We start from the raw sequence: 21,546 nt of genomic DNA, 5'->3' as shown, positions 1-21,546 counted from the left end.
TTTTTGAAATTGAGATAGTGAAACAAATGCTGTCCTTAACATCGTTTCCTGGCAGACATGAAGAAACCTGTTATAAATATTCATTCTGGTTTTCATAATTCATTTAGTTTGCTCCTCAGATTTTCCGTCATTTCCCGCCGAAACCTCCGTCTCCCGTCCTCGTCTCCTGTGTTGATATGTGTCAGTTTCACCGATTTATCTGCTCGTTCAGATCCGTTGTCATGCAGGTGCGTCTGCAGGACTGTTTTCTTGAATTTCCCCCAGGCTAATTCTAACATTTCTGTGCTGAAGGCTTCCTAAAGGATCATTGTGCCACTATTTTACACTTTCATACTGTACAGTTTTGATGCAAAAGCAATGTGCACAAGTAAGCAGCTAGTGGGACGGGGAAAACAACGCACCGGAAGTCTTCGACTCGTGCCTCAAAGAGTGCAGGAGAGTATCTGTTAGTATATTTTCTAATGACTGGGTTTTCTGTCAAAAATAGCTTCTAAACGTGCATTTTTGGTGTCACCGGTATATTAGTTTGTTCATGACACGTTACAGATGCTTCACTAAACTAGACTCAGTATTACGCTGGATTTGCAGAATAGAGAAGTCTAAAAAGGCACTAAAGGGGGTGTGAAGCTGACCTGCAAGCACAGTACAGCCATTTGAAATGTTGACACCGTGTAAACAATCGTAGCGCACTGCAAAAACTCAAAATCTTAACAAGAATATTTGTCTTATTTTTAGTTAAAAATTTTTAGTCAGAAAAATCTCATTACACTTAAAACAGGACTCATCACTGGAAAAAACAACAATTTTCACCTGTTTCAAGTAGATTTTCACTTAAAATAAGTAGAAAAATAGAAAAAAAAAAGATTTTTTACTTGTAATAAGAAGATAAATCTTGTCCCACTGGCAGATTTTTTTTACTTATTTCAAGTGAACATTTACTTGAAACAGGTGAAAATTGTCAAATAACAAGTTATTTTTCTGGTAATGACTCTTGTTTTAAGTGTAATGAGATTTCTTAACTAAAAATGAGACATTTTAACTAGAAATTAGACAAATATTCCTGGTAAGATTTTGAGTTTTTGCAGTGCGTACGTGCGTTTTCACACAGCAGCCAACACAAGACTCTGGTTTGAAGTGAACAGAAGATGCAGACAAGATGCGATCAATTCCACGAGCTCACCACACCAAACCAGCCCTGGAAGCTGCCAGCGATGGAGGCAAAGTTAACTATGTGACTCAAAGCACTTTGTATAAATACATTCATGTACTGAGTCTCTGAAAGTGTCTCCAAAATATCGAGCCACTCGTGCAAACAACTTGCCTGCAGACATTCATCCAATCCGGAGACTCTACAGTGTTGGTCTGAAATAATGTATATGATAATAACAAGCCCTTGGAGTTATGCTGAGTACCGAGCTACCAAAGATTAAAATGACTGCAACTCAACATAATGTGGCAACAAGGAATGTACAGTAATCTAAAGCAGTTTTAAAAACATGCAAGACTGCAGCCAGATTTGATTTTATTATCCTGAAAACACACAGACTAGACGATTCAGCCGGGCGGCGAGACCACACACGTCTAACACTTCACAGTGGCGATTTTAACACGACACGTTACAAAGGCGTCGTGTTATGACAGCTCTAAAAACTGCTCCTCTTTTTCCGTACTTCATTCAGTTCAGGTTGCGTTGTGTACCGCTCGCTGCCATGTTTGTGAGCCGTAACAGTACACAACATAAGGTTGGCGCTGCCGCAGTCAAAGCAGTCCAATCATCCCATCCTGACATGAAAAATCGGCGCCAAGTTCCAGCCAAACCTCTTGGATCACAGTTATTAGGCTGCAGCGCAGCCTGTAGTGGAGAGAGTGGACGTGGAGGATTTGTCACCGCTTCCTGTGTCCTGCAGTCCTGTTCTGTCGTTTGTATCTCTTCCTTTGTCATGGTGGGGGATTTATTTGGGATGAAAGCAAACTGTTGCTCCACTGGACTGCTCTCTGGGGCAAAGACGCACACAGCGGTGCTTTTCTTACTTGTGGTCGTGAATTTTGAGTTCTCTTCCTCTCTGGATTGAAATTTAATTTACAAAAATTTAGAGTGGAGTTTTTGGGGGGTTTCTTTTCCCTGTGTGACGTCATGCACGCTTTGTTGTCTAAGCCTAATTAGAGGGGGCAACGTGCAGTTTGAAAGAGAGACCTGGCTGGCACCTGAACTTAATACAAACCGTCACAACCTAAGCAGCAGAACCGGGCAGAAAGATCTGGAAACTGTTGTTGACATAACTTTGACTGTGCTTAGGATGTCTGTCAGTGACTCTAGCTGTGATTTCTGCATTTAAAACTAGTAAATAAGAGACGCGTACTGATGCCACGTTGGACTTGAACACACCTTTGAGAAAACCAGATCCTGTTATTTATCAACTGAAACCAGCTCCAAAACCAATGAAAGTTTTATGCTGTCTAATGTAATATTTTAATAAAAATTTAAATATTTCTCATGATTCTGTATCAAATATAAGGCATCGGTTTTGGTATCAGAATAAAAACGTTCAACGTCCAATTAAGCCACATGGTGTCACATTATCGTTATTGGGGGCATATTGGGGTCAAAGTCAGTCTTAAAATGCTTAAGTGTGTAAATGGCCTAAAACGGGCACCACTGCAAGTACAGTATATGAAGTCTTCTTAGAGCCAAATAAAAGTTAGTAAAATCATGCAAACTTCCCAGGAAGTGTAACATCCTTCAGGAACATCGACTTTTACACAAGACATAAATATACAAGTATAAATATATATTATAATTCATATATTTTCACTGTTTATGTGCAAATTGAAATGGGAACAACACTGCAAAAACTCAAAATCTTAACAAGAATATTTGTCTTATTTCCAGTTAAAATGTCATTTTTAGTCAAAAACTCCCATTACACGTAAAACAAGAGTCATTACCATAAAAATAACTTGTTATTTGACAATTTTCACCTGTTTCAAGTAAATTTTCACTTAAAATAAGTAGAAAAAATCTGCCAATAGAACAAGATTTTTCTGCTTGTAATGAGAAGATGACAAGTCCAATAACAAGTTATTTTTCTTGTAATGAGTCTTGTTTTAAGTGTAATGAGATTTTTTGACTAAAAATGAGACATTTTAACTAGAAATAAGACAAATATTTTTGTTAAGATTTTGAGTTTTTGCAGGGAAGTCGTTAAGAACAGCTAAATGAGGTCACACTGTCATCATGTCAGTTGTACGTGTTTGAATGTCTGCTCGTCTCACCGCTGCTGTCTGTCTCGTATCACCCCACAGGTGAGAGACCCTTCAAATGTAAGCTCTGCAACTTCGCCTCCACCACGCAGTCCCACCTTTCACGCCACAAGCGCGTTCACACCGGGGAGAAACCGTACCGCTGCCCCTGGTGCGACTACAGGTACCGGCTCATTGACCCGCACACGCTTGGTGGAGTTGATGGCTGCCACCGTGGCACTCATGATCATGTGTGTGTGTGTGTGTGTGTGTGTGAGAAGCAGGTGGTGCTGTAAGGTAGTTATGGGGGGTGGGGAGTGCTGTTAATGATAGAGGCTTTGTGTGTGTAAGTGTGTATGGAGTTGTTTGTGTGTGTGTTGGACGGGGGCGGTGGAGGGCAGACAGGTCTAATCTCCGCAGCACGGCTCCATCTCATCACTCTGCCATCATCAACAGGCCCAGCCAGATCTCCACAACACACACGCACGCGCGCCAACACACACAGCCGGCCTCACATCCTCACACACAATGTCACTGATGTCACTGTCACTGGCAGGTCCCTGTCATTAAAACACCATCATACCACATCAGTAATTACACAGGAAATTGTCGGTGAAATTGAAAAAGTTTTGGCTGGCATTGCACATCTCCATCTCTCTCTAGCTGTCTGTTTCGCTCTTCCTCTCAGCCGGCACTTCCTCGTCAGATTGTGGCAGAAGAGTGTGAAAGGGAATGATCTCAAACCCATCATTGGTTTTAGATGTACTCATTCGTTTTTTTTCCCCCCTCTGTGACAAAACCATTTCTGCAGGTTGCTGCACCCTTTGCTGCAGTGAAGCACTCGACTCATTTCATCTGTCTTTTGTAAGCAGTTGAACAACGAAAAAGTGCAATGATGATAATTGTAGTCGGCCTGTTACTTTCAGCTGTAGAAGAATTATAACACGTTTAGGATTTTATATGTCAATTTAACTGCATTAAAGTTTAGTGCTGCTTGGTCGATCCACCACTTTGGTTCATCTTGAAATATCCTGACGGACGCAGGAAATAGACATGTGAAATGCTCCACTGGCATTCATGGTCCCAATATGTAATATCTGGTGTAAAACTGAGAACATTCCCATCAGCAGGAAGGAGAGTTATAACAAAACCCTCAGAGTGGTCCGTTGTGATGCTTCACTGAAAGCTCTACGAACATACCACACCAACAGATCTCCAACCATCAGCTTGGTAGTGAGGGAAAAGTTACCTCCAGGACACATTAGAGAAAACCAAAAATGAATAAAACTTGTTGAAACATAGAAAACAACAGGTTTTAAAAATACATTACCTGTAGATTCAGTTAGGAAATTACCTACATCAGGATGTAACCAGTACTGTAACTAGTACCAGTACTAGTTGTAAAAAAAAATCAGGGGGGATGGTGGATTTTATCATATGGGGACAGATAATTTGTGCTGCTTACAAATAATATAATATACTGTATTACAAATAATAGCAGTGACCAAAACACCTGCAGAAATACTGCAGGAATGACATAGCAGCAGTTAAATGCAGCCTTCTGTAAGCTTTAAATATCCACTGGGCTTACATCAAATACATCAAAACACAAAAATAAAAAACAATTTTCTGAACTTATCAATATGACTCTGTCCTTCACAGGATAAGTAAAATGGATCACTGCAGAAACTCAAAATCTTAACAAGAATATTTGTCTTATTTCTAGTTAAAATGTCTCATTTTAGTAAAATATGCCACATGCATTGATGAAATGACAATAAGGGATGGAAAGGGGGGATGGCAGTTTTACAGGGGGGATGATTTTGATTGTTTTTATTTCAGGGGGGGATGCCATCCCCCCTCAACTCCAGTACTGGATGTAATACCTGGAACCTCGGTGGGATGTTCTGCCTTCCCAATATCAGAAAAGTTTTCCCACATAACCCTGTTGATCATTGACTTTCAAGACTTCAGAACTGGTTTGTTTTTGTTTTTTTTTAGTTGATTTTCTTTTTAAAACAAGGCACAAATGTTTTTTTCCATGAGTTACCTACACAGTGATATAAAGACAGTAGTCTCCCTGCAAGGTCTGAGAGAAAGCATGAGTAGGATTGGTCCGTAGTTGCAAACGCAGTCCATACGGCCACAACATTCATCTGCACCAGCGGAGGCTGGCTTAAAGCCCGGTGGTGGATGTGTTCAGCTCTCTGGCGATTTCCAAGGCTTTCAGCTGAATAATGGCTCAAGTGATGGGCAGTTCCTCATTTCTTTTTTCAGTCATCCTCCACTCAATCTTACAGAAGCAGTCGGTTTTCTTACAGTGTTGGCATTTTTAAAGCAATGTTTTAAGTCTTTTTGGGCTACCTATCGTTGTGCATTACATTGTATTTCTTTGCTGCATGGCAGTTGCTTGACGCCTTTCCTGCCTTCATCACCGCTTTAATTTAATGTTAGCATCAAAGTTTCTACACAATTTTTTCCCCCTCTCTCACTAAACTTTTTTTTTTTTTTTTTTTTTTTAATATTTTTTTTTATCCCTGATTTTTTTACCCATTTCATCACCCAGTGCTCATACCTAGACAGTCCTGGGCACTCACTAAACTCTCACTAAACTTTTAACCCCATTTGTTTGGGACTTCACCGTCTTTCTGCATCTCTCAAACCCCCAAGAACTGTTACAACCTTATGTGTAAAGCCTCAGTGGTAACTGGTACATTCTGATTAACAATCTAATGTCCAGATTGAGACCAACATGGAAATAAGAAAAGTTGCAGTTCCTCCACTGACCACTGGGGGCTGACTCCAAAAGTGAGTCAGCTTCCAATGACCTTCAATTTCCAACAGAAATAAACTAAAAATATTTACTTCCTGGTTCAAAAAAATTATTTTGGCCTTATAGCTAGATCTCACATCTGTGACAACTGTACAGGCATCAGGTAAATTAATATAAAGGAAAATGTTTTATGTACAATTAGGGACATAGTCTTTTGATTGTGGGGCCTTCTCTACCAGTTGTTAACTATCACATCAGTCCTCACCTGTATTACAAAGCTTAGCTTAGCAGTCCAGCATCAGCTGAATACAGGGGTCATTTCTGATTTCACTGCTAAAATTACGTTTGAAATGGGATTTTCCACTGCAAATGTTTGCTGGAGTTCCTCTAGCATGGGTCGGCTTCAGGAGCCGGCAGCCACGACTAACCGGGCCCACTCGGTTTGTCCATTTTATTATTACTATTAGATTATTATTACTATAAGAGACAGCTCTACTTTACCCTCGTTTAAAGCAAAACTTAAAATATGGCTGAAGGAAAACCAGAGATTATTAGAATAAATTTCATATTGAAACTGTAATTTGATAACTGTATTTCTAATGTAAGGTTTTTTTTTTTGTTGTATTTTGTTGTTTTGCTTTTTTTTATGTTTGTTTTTATTGCTTAATGTTTTTTATCTAGCCCAGTTGGGGTTTTTAATGTTGTGTTTTGTTTATGTATGGCATTGATGTCTCGTATGTCTGCTGGTGTCCAGTTCTGTGTCTGCCATTCATTTGCCGCGGGGACGAATGGTGGCAATTAGCCTTTGGCTACAACCATGCGTATTTACACGTGTCCATTAATATGTACGGTCCATCATGCATCACGGTGCTGCACAGTAACAAGGAGAAAGAAGTTTCAAATCCACTCTTCAGAAAAGTTACTGCAGGCATCATGGAGGATTCGTCTATGGTCTAGAGTTGCTTAAGTCTGATCCTCCTGGACCACCACCTCATGTCTTTCAGATGTTTCTCTGCCCGAACACATCTGATTCCCATGAATAGATCAGGAGCAGACTTGTGCAAACCTTGATGACAAACTGATGTTGATCAGTTCATTAGAATCAGATGTGTTGCAGTGTGGAAATATCTGAACATGCAGGGCAGCGGACATCAAGGATTGGACCTGAGGAAAACCAACCTAGGTGTTTAAAAATGCAGACCTCCAACGTTGCAAGTTGTGTTAACCGTCAGTCAGTGCAGTGTTCATAAAAGGACAGGGGGCATTGCACAGATGTGTCCTCAAATGAGTTGTTCTCATTTATGATGATCACTGCAATGAAGCTTCTCTCTGCTGGCATCGTGAGTGAGATTACAGCAGCAGCATCCTCAAATCGCTGCTCTGCCTCAGTCAGGCGTCTCGGAGATATTCAGATGGCTGTAGACCCCCGTCTGACTATCGTGCTGTGACAGAAAATGTTACACAACACTGAGAAATGAAGTCAAAGCCTTTTGTAGTTGTAATCCTTTAAAGTCTGAAGTAATAGACAGATAACTATAGTATTTTTTTTATTTAAAAATTGCTCATTAGCCCTATAAGTACTGAATATTATCTCATATCCCATTTCTAAATATTATTTATTTTTGGTCGTAGGACATCAGGTAAATTCATCGCCCACAAACATTTCTTTAAGTTTTCTTTCTTTGACTGAATGTTGAGTATCTTAAGAAAAAAAACCACAACAGATTAAGACTTACTGAACTGCATTTGCTGAAGGTGCGATTTAGGTCCCATCTCAACTAAACTCCCCCCGAAAGATCGAGAACACAGATCATGCCAAATGTTAAAGGCCCTATTGTTCCCTGGCTGATACATAATGATGGTTACAGATAACAGCAAATGAAACAGTAAATGATGTCCTGATTGTCCCCGAGGGTTTGGGGGTCCAGAGGGGAGGAAGAGCGGTTGGAACATGAGGGACTCAGAAAGCTGTGGGGGTTTTAAAAGTTTTGCACTCTAAACACATATTTAAACCCTCGGTTTGTTTGAAAACAATAAGCTGGATGAGTTAACACCATCTAGCTTTTTAAGTAATGAGAAATATTTTTGTCTGAGTAAAGTGATGCAGCCGTGTGACTGACATCTTTCGCTCGTGGAAAAACAATCTGTTTCACCAGTCTGCCTCTGATGTACGTCGTCACAACGTCCATGTGAAACACTGGATGTCATTTCTGCTTCTCCCATGGAACAATGCTTTCTTCGTCAGGGCTGCTGCCTAAATGCATGGAAATGAGCGAGGAGTAAATGATCTATCAAATGCCACTCATCCACTGTTCAGACAGAGATAGATAATAGAGGAGGGTAATTATAGTTGAGAAATGGTGGTAAAAATATTCTAATGATATTGCAGTGGGAGTCCTGTGCTGTCAGTTAATGATGTCTGTCTGACTTTTTATGTTGGGAGCTGCACAACGCCTTTACTTTAGTGTTTAAGGAATCTTTCATTTACAATCATTCTTTTTTTTTTTTTTTTTCCCTTCTCATTAAAGTCACAGTGGCATCATAAACCGTCTAATTGATATGTAGAATCTGACTCCTGCCACATCAACCTGCATCGGCACCTATTATTGTTTATTGAATGGTGCGCCAATTCTGTTTCAATCTACCTGCTGAAATGGAGTTTCAATTCGGGGGGACGGCGGCTTTTAGGATGGCACACTTACTGTCAATGCCAGGGAGGTCTGCAGCCGTGTAAAGTGAAGGGAGAGCAGAGGGAGGAGGGGGAGGTCTTAATGATGGTAACCGGGCGTTCTCTGCAGAATAAGACCCAAATAGCACAAATGATCCAAACGCACCCCCTTACCCCCCCTTACCCTCTGCACACACAAAGAAACACATTTAAAGCTCCTCTAACGAAGTGCCTCTCAATTACACCTCTCCCATTACCATACAATCTTGGGGAGGAGGAATATGGAAATGGATGAAATAAAGGAGAGAGACAGAAAGTGGCAGAGAAGAGGTGATGCATCCGTCGAGTGTTCGTACTGCTGAATCCCACCGTGAGGGCATGGGTGGGGGAGGACGTCGAAACCGTGTTGGACTAATTAATACAGCATATAGTAGGAGGGCTGGTGTGGGCTTTCACTAACTGTGGCACCTGCTGACTCCTAAACGCACATTGTGTTGTTTTAATATGACAATTACACCATTACCATATCTGAGAGATAGCACGGCCCCCCTAGGAATCCACCCGCGCTCTCTGTAGAGCCTTTTAGCTCTGCTTCAAATTTTATCTATTTATGCTTCCTGCTTTGGAATAAGAGATCAGTTCACCTTCGGCATTAAATGCATTTCTCTTTAGCGGCATCATTTGCGTTAATTTATGAGCAAGTGACAGTTTAAAATTCAGTTATTCATTAGGCTGAAGTAGAGTCAACAGATGGCTGTTATTTGTCTGTGAACCTGTTTATAGTTTTGTTAGTGACGGCAGATAACAAAGTCATCTCAATGAATGTGGGGCCATTTGTTGGATAAGAACATATTGATGGATATTAAGGGCACGTACACTCGTGTATCACTCTAAGTCTGAATATAATTGACAAGCTTTTTACGCCAAGTGCCTTTGACGCTGATGTTACAGACGGAACTGTATAAATCTACTGGTTTGAAATCAGGTCTTTGTCATATTTAATGTTTACGCTACTTCTTTAGTCCATGTTAACCTGCCAAGTTTATTCAATATTAAGGCCTTTTTTAACCTTGGTTTTTAAAGATTTAAAATTATGCTTGTTTTTCTGCACTTAATGAATATTTTATTTGCATATGCAGTTGTGCAACGTTAGAACCAACTCTTAATCCTAAAGTGTTTTATATTAAAACAGTAAAAATCAACCGGTCATACTTTTTTTCACCTTTCCATTATTTTTTTAACAAAAAATGAGCCATATATAAAAAAGAAAGAGAAAGAGAGACAGATTTGGGCAATATAAAGTACCCTCTTATTGCTGCCATTGGTTTCAAGAGGGTAAGAGTGCTGGATTCACACAGCAGCATTGCACCATCGCATGTTGGAGGGTGTTCCTGACACTTCTGGCCAACGCTGCCTTCATGGCCACTGGTGCTCTGCATACACTAGTTTTTGGGTGTTCATCAGAGGTGCAGGCAGGGGAATTCCATGGTTGAAGATGGCAATGATGAGTTTTCCCTCCATTTTCCTCAGATGTGTGTTCAAAATGACCCTCTTTCACTATTGACCACCCTCCCTGTATGAGTTCATTGGCTAGGCTCCAGCTTTGTAGTCGCAACCTGATTGGCTGACGGGTGCATTGAAGTGTCAAAAAGTTGAGCAAAGTTTGATGGAATCCACACAACGGATGCAACCCACAATTCGATGATGGGCGCAGACGATGGATGCAAACGACGGATGTGACGCTGCTATATGAATCCAACTTACGTTGCAGCCAGGTGCTATTAATCATCAGCCCCGGTTGACATGATCATTTGCATTTCATTTGAGTTTCAGCAGAAATGGCTTAGAAAAACTGTCAAGGACCAGCGTTGGGGGGTGTGATTTGGTATCTGTAGCTGCAGGACCAGGGCACTCTGCAGCCCCTGAGTCGCCCATGAACTCCTGTGTGTAACAGATTATTCAAGAGGCCATCTGTCTGACAAAAAAAGCCTGTCGCGTGGAACTGATTTCTTGCAACGGGACCGAGACCCGAACCCCAGCATAAAAGAATCAAGACCTGAAGTCCAGATCTCACGCCAATGGAAATTCTGCGGTTGAGACCTTAAGGAAGCTGTGAATAAGCAAATGCTGAAAAAACTCAATGAACCAAAGGAATGTTGTAAAGAAGAATGAGGCCACGTTTACACATAGCCGGGTATTTAGAAAAATTGATATTTCCCCCTCTACGTTTTGAAAAATACCATAATTTACACAAACCCGCATAAATACTCTGTTAAGGTGCTATGAGCAGACAAACCTGCAGGGGGCAGTGTAACGAGAAGCATAAAGTCATGCTAGCCAATCAGAATCCTGGAAAAAAACGTCAACAAATGACATGAGTAACTTCCAGTTACTTCCAAGATGAAGGAGAATCTTTCGTTTGGAGTGACAGGTATAAAATATAAAACAGGTAAAATACAAGAAAATTTTGACGGTGGCCAAACAAATTGTAAACACAGGTCGCACTCATGACGCTGGTGACGTTTCTATTGCATAATGTGACATTCTGAAGCCTAAAAGTCAGTTTCTTTGTGTTTACAAGCAAACGTGAAGACGGGGTTTTTGCAGTGGTGGACAGTAACGGAGTAAATTTACTTGAGTACTGTACTTAAGTACATATCCAGAGGATTTGTACTTTACTTGAGTATTAGATTTCTTTGGTACTTATTACTCTTACTTGAATACATTTCCAAGACAAATATTTTTACTTTTACTCGAGTAAATTTCTAGGAAGGCTGAAAAGTACTCGTTACTTTCAGGTCTGCTCTTTTTTCTTCTTCCCTAAAATCCTATTGGACACAAGCTGTTTTTGTCAAATGAGGAGACCTATCACAGTGTACGCTCTCAGACAGACATTGGGAGACAGTTTGTTATGCTCTATATTGCTATATTCTACTGGTGCATGTCCTTCCTGTAAAGTTAAGTGACTTCAACATTGAGTTATTGAAAGCAGAGATGTAGTTTTTTGTAAAGCAGTGGTCTTTGAGGGGGATCCAGACTTAGTTGGATGGTGCAGGTTCATTTGGTTTCAGTTCATGATTGTTAATAAACTGCATCATCTGCTGTCCTCTTATGATCCCATTCATTTGATTTGTTTTTGGTGTTTCTACAGGTTTTATATAACATTGTGGTTCTAAAAGCAGCACATCAGTGCAGCTGGTTTCAAAGAGTTCATTCTCAGGAACAATAGTTTACGAATCCTTAAATTAATTTAGAAAAAATATAGTAATTTACTGATGTGGAAAATAAGAAATTTACTCTTACTCTTACTCTTACTTTTACTTAAAGTAAATTTAAAAGCATTTACTTTTGGATACTTAAGTACCTTTAAAAGCAAGTACTTTTCTACTCTTACTCGAGTAATATTTTGACTGAGCTACTTTTACTTGTAGCGGAGTAAATTTTGACCACTAGTATTTGTACTCTTTCTGTCCACCTCTGGGTTTTTGCAAATCTCCACTTTGGCTGGAGTTTTCAGAAATGATCGTTTTTGGTGACTTTGAGCTCCGTTTTCGTGTAAACGAACGGCCAAAACGCATGAAAACACCACCGTTTTTGCTACGTGTAAACGGGGCTAGAGGCCACTACCATGTGAGGTAGTGGCCTCTAGCCCCCCCCCCCGCCCCCCCCACGTCCTCTGACCCATGGCGTCCCTGTCACACCTAATCTTCCATCTCCGTCACAGATCTTGGTTCTGCTCCATTGTTGACTCCTACCACATCAGACGCACCTCAAGATGTGAGGTGTGTCAGTGATGGAGAAGAGACTGAGTACGTAGAACCAGTGGACCAACAATCATCTCATCTTGGATGTGAACAAGACAAAGGACATGATTGTGGATTTTAGCAGAGCCAGGATTGAGGTGAATAGTTTTTCCATCATGGGAGAAGAAGTGGAGGTGGTGGAGGAGTGTAAATACCTAGTTGTTCATCTGAAAAATAGACTGGACTGGAGATGCAACACTGATGCTGTTTACAATAAAGGACACGACAGACTTTACCTCTTGAGGAAGCTTAGGTCCTTCAGCATTGGCAGCAAGATGTCTGTAGAGGAGAGTTCAATCACACCTGCAGCATCAGAGCCAGTGGCTTAAAGAAACTGAACAAAATGATGAACAAGTACTTAGGAAAAAAACATGTGGGAATTTCTCTCTTGCTTCTTTTTCCTTGAATAATGGCTGGTACAAAGAACTGATATTGTTTGAGGTTGTATTTACCTAATTGTATGACCTGTGACAATGATGGTTTGTTATTATGTTATTAAAAAAAACAAAAAGTAGAATTAAAAGAACCACTAAATAGAGGTATAGCCATCAGAGATGCTTTGTCCAAGTCTTTTGTTGAGATTGCAGCGTCTCAGCAGTTTCCAGCTTGGTGCTGACCACTGGCTGCTGCTCGTGTGTTTTATTAAACATGTGCCCTGCCCAGTGAGGGGCCTCCTCTCCTTTTTTCCCCCTTTTGTTTTAAGGCTGCAGTGGAAGCGGGCCGGAATGTGGCCCCGTGATGGAGAGAGGTGTCTCTGCAAAAGTGAAAACAAATTCTCTCCTTGGCTGGCGTGAGCTATGGCACTGTGAGGCTTTATTGTCCCGGCCAAGGTGATAAGGGAGAGTAATTGCGTATTATACTGTCCGAGAATGTCACGTCCAAACTGAGCACGAGTGCCCCATCCATCAACAGATGATGGTGTGTGTGAAACTGCGCCCCGCACCACACATGCTTGCGTGCATGATGTATTATATGTGAGCGCATGTCTGTGTTCATGGTTTAGAGTCTGTGTATCTGGACTCTTTGCAGTAATGTCAGAGATTTATGATTTTTATTCTGACACAAACTGAGCTTTCTATATGTCTGTATCCAGTATGTATGTATGTGCATGTTTGTCTTGAGCATTTAGAGCTTGCGTGTGTTTGTGTGTGTGTTTGTGTGTGTGTGAGTGTGTAGGGGTGGGTTTGGATAGAGAGCAGGTCAGGCAGCATCATTAATCAGCAGAGGGTCGTGTGTGACTCCCCGAGCTGACATCGTTACATCCTAAACCCTGCAGTAGTTCACTGCTTGGCCTGCAGTATCTGACCAGTCCAAACACTCCCAAACGCACTTACACACACACACACACACAATAATACATCACTAATCCTGTACCTGTCTCACAGCTGCACAAAATCCAGACTGAATAACGGATGTCCTCACACATATCTATTAATGTCTCCAGGAGCTGGAGGTTCAGCGTGGCACACTAGCCCCGGCACGCTGAACCAAAACAGATGAAGCAGGAAAACATCTAACACAGACGTACCAGAGTAGACCAGTGGAGAGATTGTTTCTTTATTTTTTTTATGTGCGTGTTTGTGTGTCATCATCACTAAAAAAGGAAAAGTCAGTAGGACCAACTTTACTTGGGAAAAGCTGCAACAGTTCATCATGCATTCTCATTCTCATTTTCCTTTTATTGAAGAGATTTTTCTTCCTTTTCTCTTTTCACCGTGACTTGACTTGCGTAGATCCAACTGTGCGGAGAACATCCGGAAGCACATTCTCCACACGGGGAAGCACGAGGGCGTGAAGATGTACAACTGTCCCAAATGCGACCACGCCACCAACTCTCCCATGGAGTTCCGCAACCACCTGAAGGAGAGTCACTCGGACATCGAGAACCCAGACCTCGCCTACCTACATGCAGGTAAGGCTTCATTAACATCCCCAGTCCTCTTATTACCCAGGATTCTGCTGGGGTTTTAACCAGCCGGCTTGTTGTCGGTGCGGGTTCTTTACCTCGGATGACGTTATTGTGTGTCCACTACAGAATCTCTGATATCCTCGCTCCGCTGTCATGAACACGTTCTTATCAGAAGTATGGTTTTATGAAAAATAATGAAAGAGTTTTCCTTCATTGACTTACATGCAGTCAATAACCCTTTTAAAACCCGAATATTAGCAATAACCCGGTTTTGCACGGCCATGTAAACACCAATAACCCCTTTGAATAACCCGAATTTGCTCATATTCGGGTTTTTAAAAACCGAATATGACTTCTGGGTTACTCCTTTTAAAACCCGATTATTTGGTCATATAAACGCCAAACGGGATATCCCCATCAAACGGAACATGAATTTGTTTTCTGTGCATGCTCTTTTCGCAAGGAATCTTGTTCTTTTGAGTCCAGGACGTTCTTATGAACACAGAGAAACGCAAGACCACGTCACACTTTTGGAGTGAGCAGGAGACTAATCACTATAAATGTAATGAAGGATATGAACATTTCTGCATTTGTAGACGGTATAAAGTACCGGGATAGCGAGATTTAAAAGAAGGTGAGCGAAAAGTTTCACGAAGCAGCATTTGTTTTGGATTTGGATACAGGAAGAAGAAGCGGAAATGACGCTAATTGCGTCATCACGTTCTCCGTGCGTCGCTGGTTTGATCCAGATATCCCAAATGATTAATTACCATGTATACAGGGATAACCCTGTTTGCTCACACATGTAAACGGAATATTCTGAATGTTTCAATAACCGGAATATTAGCAACAACCCAAATTTTGACTGTAAACATAGTCATTTATACATATCAATGTCATGAAAAATCTCTGGGAACATCTGAGTTGTTTCAATTGCATAAACTATAGGAATCACACATCAGGTTATATTTTGGTATTTCTGAGTTTCCCCAACTTCCATGTCAGAGTTTTGGAAGTGTCCTTTATTCAGTATATTAAATTTATCACGTTACTTGGTCCAGTTTGCCACGCTGCTCCTCCACCTGCTCAAGCAACATCCGCACCCACAGACAAATACGCACCAAACTCCCCATCAACATTTGAAGTCCCCCCTCTGAAAGGAACCTCCTGACTGCGGCTGAAGTCAGCTCCTTTTATTCCCCTGAGGTCAGATCGTCCAGATTCTCGGAGTACATTTGTGTCAGTGGATGGAGTCTCGTTATTCACCGCTGATGGAAGGCGTCTGGCCACAAAGAGGCAGAGCTCAAAGAGCGACGCCCCGTCCCTCCCTGCCAATCACTCAGGCCGCAGTGACAGATGAAACCTTGTTCTTCTTCTATTGGTTCCTTTGTGTCCCGGTGTCTGTCTTTTGTCCTTGAAGGCCACCAAATCCAATCGCTGGAGTGGCTGTCCTTCAGGGGAGCAGAGAGGACAGCCTTTATCCTGTTATCCCTCTGACCTTACATAAAGGCAGGAGAGCTGGAGGGGAGCGCGGAAGGAAAGAGGCCGGGCAGGAACATTAGTGGAAAACTGCTGCTTTGTGGTCATTCCGTTGTCCGTTTCCCTGCTGAAACCGAATAGTTAAAGGTTGCGTCCTTGTTCTGACTCTGAAAAGTTTGCGGTTTTGAATGTCTGAATTGGGCTTATGCTCGGTATAATTTCCTTTTCTCAGATTTAAGGATCCTCTCTCGGTGTCCTTTACTTCCACCTGCTAACCTCTGTATTCCACCTTTTTACCTTGGAGTGCTTTTAAAAACACTTTCTCCCATATTCTCTGTAGCCTCTCACCTTTAACCAAAGCAGCTTTTAGGTTTATTTCAGCCCTTTAACCCTTGAGTTCCCGTCACCTCCGTCTGTCCTCACGCACGCTCGACCTTTTGTAAAGCAGACACAGATCTTATGTATTTTATTTTATTTTTTTCTTCATTCCTCAAGTTTGATCTGTTCAACCACATAAGAGAACAATACCTATCCCAGTGAGAGGATGTTTGGCTTGGTCATCGCGATACCTGAGGGGGGGTGGTTGTTCCAAGGTCAGATCTGACGTCTTTCACTCATGTAGAGAAAACTTGTTGTCCGGTTTCTGCCTAATTAAAAGCACGCCGTCTACTGTGTGCGTGACCACTGCAGACCAAATGTGAACAGCACATCACGAGAAAGTTAGTGGAGCTATTTTTACTGCGTTATTCCAACATATGGCACCTTAAAGCAGCATATTTTATAATATCATTTTGACTCAAATACATATTCAGTTCACACGACACTCCAGATATGAATCAAAGAATAAAAGGAAAAGAAGTAATCAAAAAGGGCTGATGATGTTTCCTAACCCAGAAAAAAGAAATTGGTTCAAATAGTTTCCTAAATAAATAAATCTCTTAACCCCGTGTTGACCAAGGTTTTCCGATAAGATGTGATTTGAAAAGACACTAAAAGTGTAATTGTGAGCCAAACCCCTTTTAAAAAGATGGGGGAAAGGAGGCGGAGGTGGAGGAGGTAGGAGCAGTTCTTCATCTAAGTAGACAGAAAGAGACCAAGAGAAGGAAACGGGGGGAAAAAAGATTAGGAAGGTAGATGTTGAATTAACCTGCTTGTGATTGCTCTCTGTCAGAGTGGCATCAGGGCCGGCAGCGAGAGGCAAATCGTCTGTGATGGCCCTTCCCGCTACTCCCCCTTTGAAAGACACAGATCAAACGCAGCCTCGTCACGGGCCCTTGTAGCCCCTCGCGCCGGATTGATTGACGTTCCGGCGTCTCCGCCGCCGCTCTGTCTTCCCACATCACTCTCCTCCTCTTCCCTTTCTCGTGCTGTCTTCCCTTCTTTATTCAGCATTGCACTTCAAATTAAAGCCTCTCCCAAGGATGAAAGAAGAGGTCCTTTTGCAAACGGAGGAAGAGAGGGAATTAGGCCCAGCAAGCGATGGAGGGGAATGATGATTAGAATCTGAGGAGAAAAAAGAAGGGGAAAAAAAGGAGGTTACATACGTGAGGGGAAATTGTTGCCGATAGGACGCGTTTTAATAAAACGGTAATGGCAATTGTCTTCCCGGAGCAGAGGAATATGTGCCTGTGTGATCTCGGCAGAGGTGGAGCTACCGGTATATCAGAGCGCCGGTCACCAACTTTCTTTGTAGTTAAAAACGCCGCGGCTGCGTCATGACTCCTTCAAGTTTCCCCTTCTCCTCTCTCCTCTCTCCCGTCTCCTCCCAGCGAGGTCGGCTGTGTTTTCCGGGCAGCGGCTTCCTTCGATAAACAACCCTAATGTCTTATTCCGTACCAAAGCTCACACGCACGCACAGGTGATGTGTCGCCATTAGTGTTGTCAGGGCATCTTCATTCCACTATTTTTAATTGTGAAGCATTTCCCTAATTTTCAAGCAAGGTTATAATTACACACCTCAGGGGCATGGAGCTCAAACGCGTCGTAATTAGCTAGCAGCGACTGAGGATGTGCCGCTTAATGACTAAAAGGTAAAACAAATAAATAAATAAACTTCTTCAAGGAATTGTTGCTGCTTTATGCAGATTCTGTTTTCCATAATAACGCATGATGGATAGCGACCGTAGAGGGCTACAGGAGGCCCGGCCTTGTAAGTGATGATCTTAATACACAGTTATAACCACAGGCAAATTCATTTGTTTGCTTATATATTTTTCCTCCTTATTAACCAAATCTGTAAACAAATATGGGTTTGGATGGCTTTTACTTAAGTTATGCATCTGCGCGCCTCTCCGGCTACCCCTCCTCGCTCTCACCTTCTGTTCATCATGTAATGAAACATTACTCTCGTGAGTTTTGCTTGCACATTGTGTTACAGGGGCGTGTGAGATTGTGGACGACAGGTGTGTGCGTCATGCAAATGCGTCCCGGTATCGGAGAGCATATGACACCGCGTCGACGCCGTGAAAGAAGCCACAGACACGGGCGATAAAATCAACATCTGTTTCTAATAACAATGTGCTGCGTGTGACATGTTTCCATGTGGGGGAGGGGGCGGGGGGGGGCGGCGACAACTACAATGCATCACAGTTTTTAGAAAAACACTGATGGGACATCAAGTCATCAGCGTTGGTGATAAAACTTTGTCACCCTCCTTATGTCGCGTTCACATGATGGACATTAATGAAAAAATATATCCTGCTCGGAATTTTGTCAAGTCTTGAAGAGCAAGGATGGAAAATTGTGCTGCTGTTTGTGCTGATTTTTTGTATTTACTAGTAAATAATAAAAAACGGTAAATAGGTTTTCCAGGATTACTAATACCCTTTAACCCCTTCCCCCCGTCGGACCCGGTACCGGGTTGCACAGAGGGCAGGGATGTTTGGATTGAGATTTTACATTAATCTTGTATCATCAAAGTATTTTATAGCCATATTCCCTTCAAAAAGGGTAAAAAACACATTTAACACATTTGGCACAGTATAGGTATCCAAGTGCCCAAATAGAGAGTCCGCCTGGTACTATCCACACTAAAACCTTTATAAAATCTATGTGCTTTAAGCTATTCTTGTGTAACTTGGTACAGTTGTAGTCAAGGAGTTGCTGAATCCAGGCAGTGGTATCTTTCTAATTATATGCATTGCTATCATGGTGTTTTCCACTGTGCAAACTAAACAAAATTAGACGAGAAAATTCCATTTTTTTTCTTTGGTTTATCACAATTTGCTCGGGCTTGTGAACATTCACAATTTTTCTGACACTGTAAATGTATGTTGTGAGGTCTTACCTATCCATTGAGACCAAGATTATACATATTGTCCTTATAATTGTGGAGATATTGTTGATTTAATTTGGATAGGCCTGTTCAGGTGAAATTCACCTTCAAAATCCCTAGGGGTGAACAGGTTAAAATAATAGGTGACAGTTGCTCTGCTCTCCGTCCAGTATATCTGCCCGGTCCCAGGAAATACGACCTGAAAACAACTGACCACAGCCTGATCGTCAGCCTTTTTATGTCAGTATCCGTTACAAAGTTTAACCGACCCACTGATGTTGTATTATTGCAATTCCCACATAGGAGAGCATCCCTTTCCCCTATCATATCCCTCTTTTCCCCCTTAATCCCACCCTTAAATAACCCAGTTGGAGAACTGAGGAGGACAACTGATGTGAGTCTTTTTAGGATTAGCTATGCGTTTTATGGAAAAAAACACAATCAGCTGCATCTCAGGAAACCAATCCAGGGCCAGTCTGGGCCGAGCAGGCAGCAATTCCTGCGTAATGACCTGCTCCAGTGAGCGTGAAAACTCCCCCAACAGGCTGCATTCATCACACATCAGCCGCAACAAGCGCTCTTTTGTTTCATCCCAGTCCCCGCTACCTTCTCCATCCGCTCGGCATCCGTCCACAGCTCTCCTCTGAGCTACTTACGGGCTAATCAGAGCGCCGACTGACGACGTCAAACAAACTGTCCTCTTTGTTGCCTGAACACGGAGTGACGCCTGCACTGTGTTGGTGTCACCTTAAGACCATCACAGGCCTTTATTTATTTATATCACAGTACAGTAAATAATGACCGGGGGAATGGTGTCATTGTGAGACTGGGTCAAACTCTGCCTCTGGACAACTCATGTCACGATCTGAAAACATGAGGCAGATTGATGACAGATGATACGCTTTACGCCGGTGCTGCAGTGACACCGTTGGGTTTGGTTTGTGCTTATGTTGCAGCTGACTTATGTAGGCCGCAGCCTCGTCGAGCAAAAGAAAATATAAAGGTAGAATCTGTTTTATGCCCTTTCATGCCCTTTTGTGAAAACCAGAAACAGTTTTTCTGAGGTCTTCATGACATTTTTGGACCAAAATACAACAGCTCAGTTTTAAAGGCTGAATTCACAGCTGTGTTCAGAGAAGCCGGTTGGTGCCTCTTATAGATGGATGTTAAAGCTGAGGGCTTTGAGGTGCAGCAGATGCAGCAAGGTGGACATTGGGTTGCTGGTTCATTTTTTTCCAGGCACAAAAAAATACATGTAGAGAAAATTTTAATTTCCTTTTTCCTGATCTGGGTTCAACTGTGATATTTTTCTTTTTCTTCAGTTTTGGCACCAGTTTTGTTTTGATGCACTGCTTCCCCATAGCCATTTATATGAGTTACAATTTATTTTAGACACCCCTATAAGGATTTAGCAGTGTTTATTTATTTATTTTTATGAAAAGATATAACAAAGACGTATCTGCTGCTACTCTTCCCTCATGTGAATATGCTGTATAAACATGTGAGTGTCATGTGACAGGACGGGTCAGTGAAAGTGGGAGCAGACGCCTCATCCATAATGTAGCATTGCTTATCCATCAGTTCAAACACTCGTACCCATGAAACCGCTACCTTACCTGAGGGAGAAATAGTTATCGATGAGAAGGGTCAAAACAGGAAGACGAAACAGTTAATGGAGCAGGTGCAGAGACGACGTCAGGCTACAACTTTCCGACCCCGCGTGCCCCGTCTTGACCCGGACTGAGAGCAGCACGGCGTCTTAGCACAAACATGTTTTCCCTGATCTCCAGCCTCATTGGCTGCAGCGCTCTGCTGAGATCTCCAGCGTGACCTTTGGCCCATTTGCTGTGCCAGGGTCCCTCTTCCCCCTCCTTCGCCTCTCCCTCTCCATGTGTCGCCTGTTTGGTGGCTCTCCAAATATGTCAGCATCTCTAATTGCAAACAGGCTCAACTTTCTAAACTAAACAACCAATTAGCAGCGCTTTAGCCCGGCCCAGTCCCGTGTTTCCTGATACAGTGGCCTATTAGGGCCCCTTATTTCTTCCTCAGCATAATTGAATCCCCTGGCTTCTCATCAGCGGGCTAATTTAAGCCAATGTGCAGAGTTGGTAATCAGACGGGTTGCCCATTAGACTATCAGACCCCAATTAAGCGGCCTCTTATTTCCACCATAACAAGCCGCTATCGCGACTGCTGTTGTTGTGTTTCCCCTTTAAGTGTTCAATTTTGTTTGGGGGGGTAAAAAAAATAAAAAAATCTGTGTTTTGCATGCAGAAGAAGAAAAAGAGGGAGAAAGTGGAATACAGGAGTTTTGGTGTCACGTTAATTCTTTAACAAGTGTCGTTTTAATAGTCATACTCATAAATGGAGAAGGGGGCCTGTAATTAGAGACCACCCACA

At 42.1% G+C, this 21,546-nt stretch overlaps 1 protein-coding gene across 1 annotated transcript in view; it reads left to right on the top strand.

Annotated features, from left to right (window-relative positions):
* znf407 (zinc finger protein 407) overlaps positions 1-21,546 on the top strand; it is a 177,950-nt gene that overhangs the window by 113,762 nt on the left and 42,642 nt on the right. Inside the window, exons 8-9 of the mRNA XM_061716334.1 lie at positions 3,304-3,424; positions 14,218-14,396. Coding sequence (XP_061572318.1) covers positions 3,304-3,424; positions 14,218-14,396 — 300 coding nt within the window. The remainder of the gene's footprint in view (positions 1-3,303; positions 3,425-14,217; positions 14,397-21,546) is intronic.

Source organism: Cololabis saira, chromosome 3 (assembly GCF_033807715.1).
Source record: "Cololabis saira isolate AMF1-May2022 chromosome 3, fColSai1.1, whole genome shotgun sequence".
In the NCBI taxonomy this organism is placed as follows: domain Eukaryota; kingdom Metazoa; phylum Chordata; class Actinopteri; order Beloniformes; family Belonidae; genus Cololabis; species Cololabis saira.
Note: the sequence above shows the minus strand (reverse complement) of the source record. Positions and strands in the feature narration are given on the sequence as shown.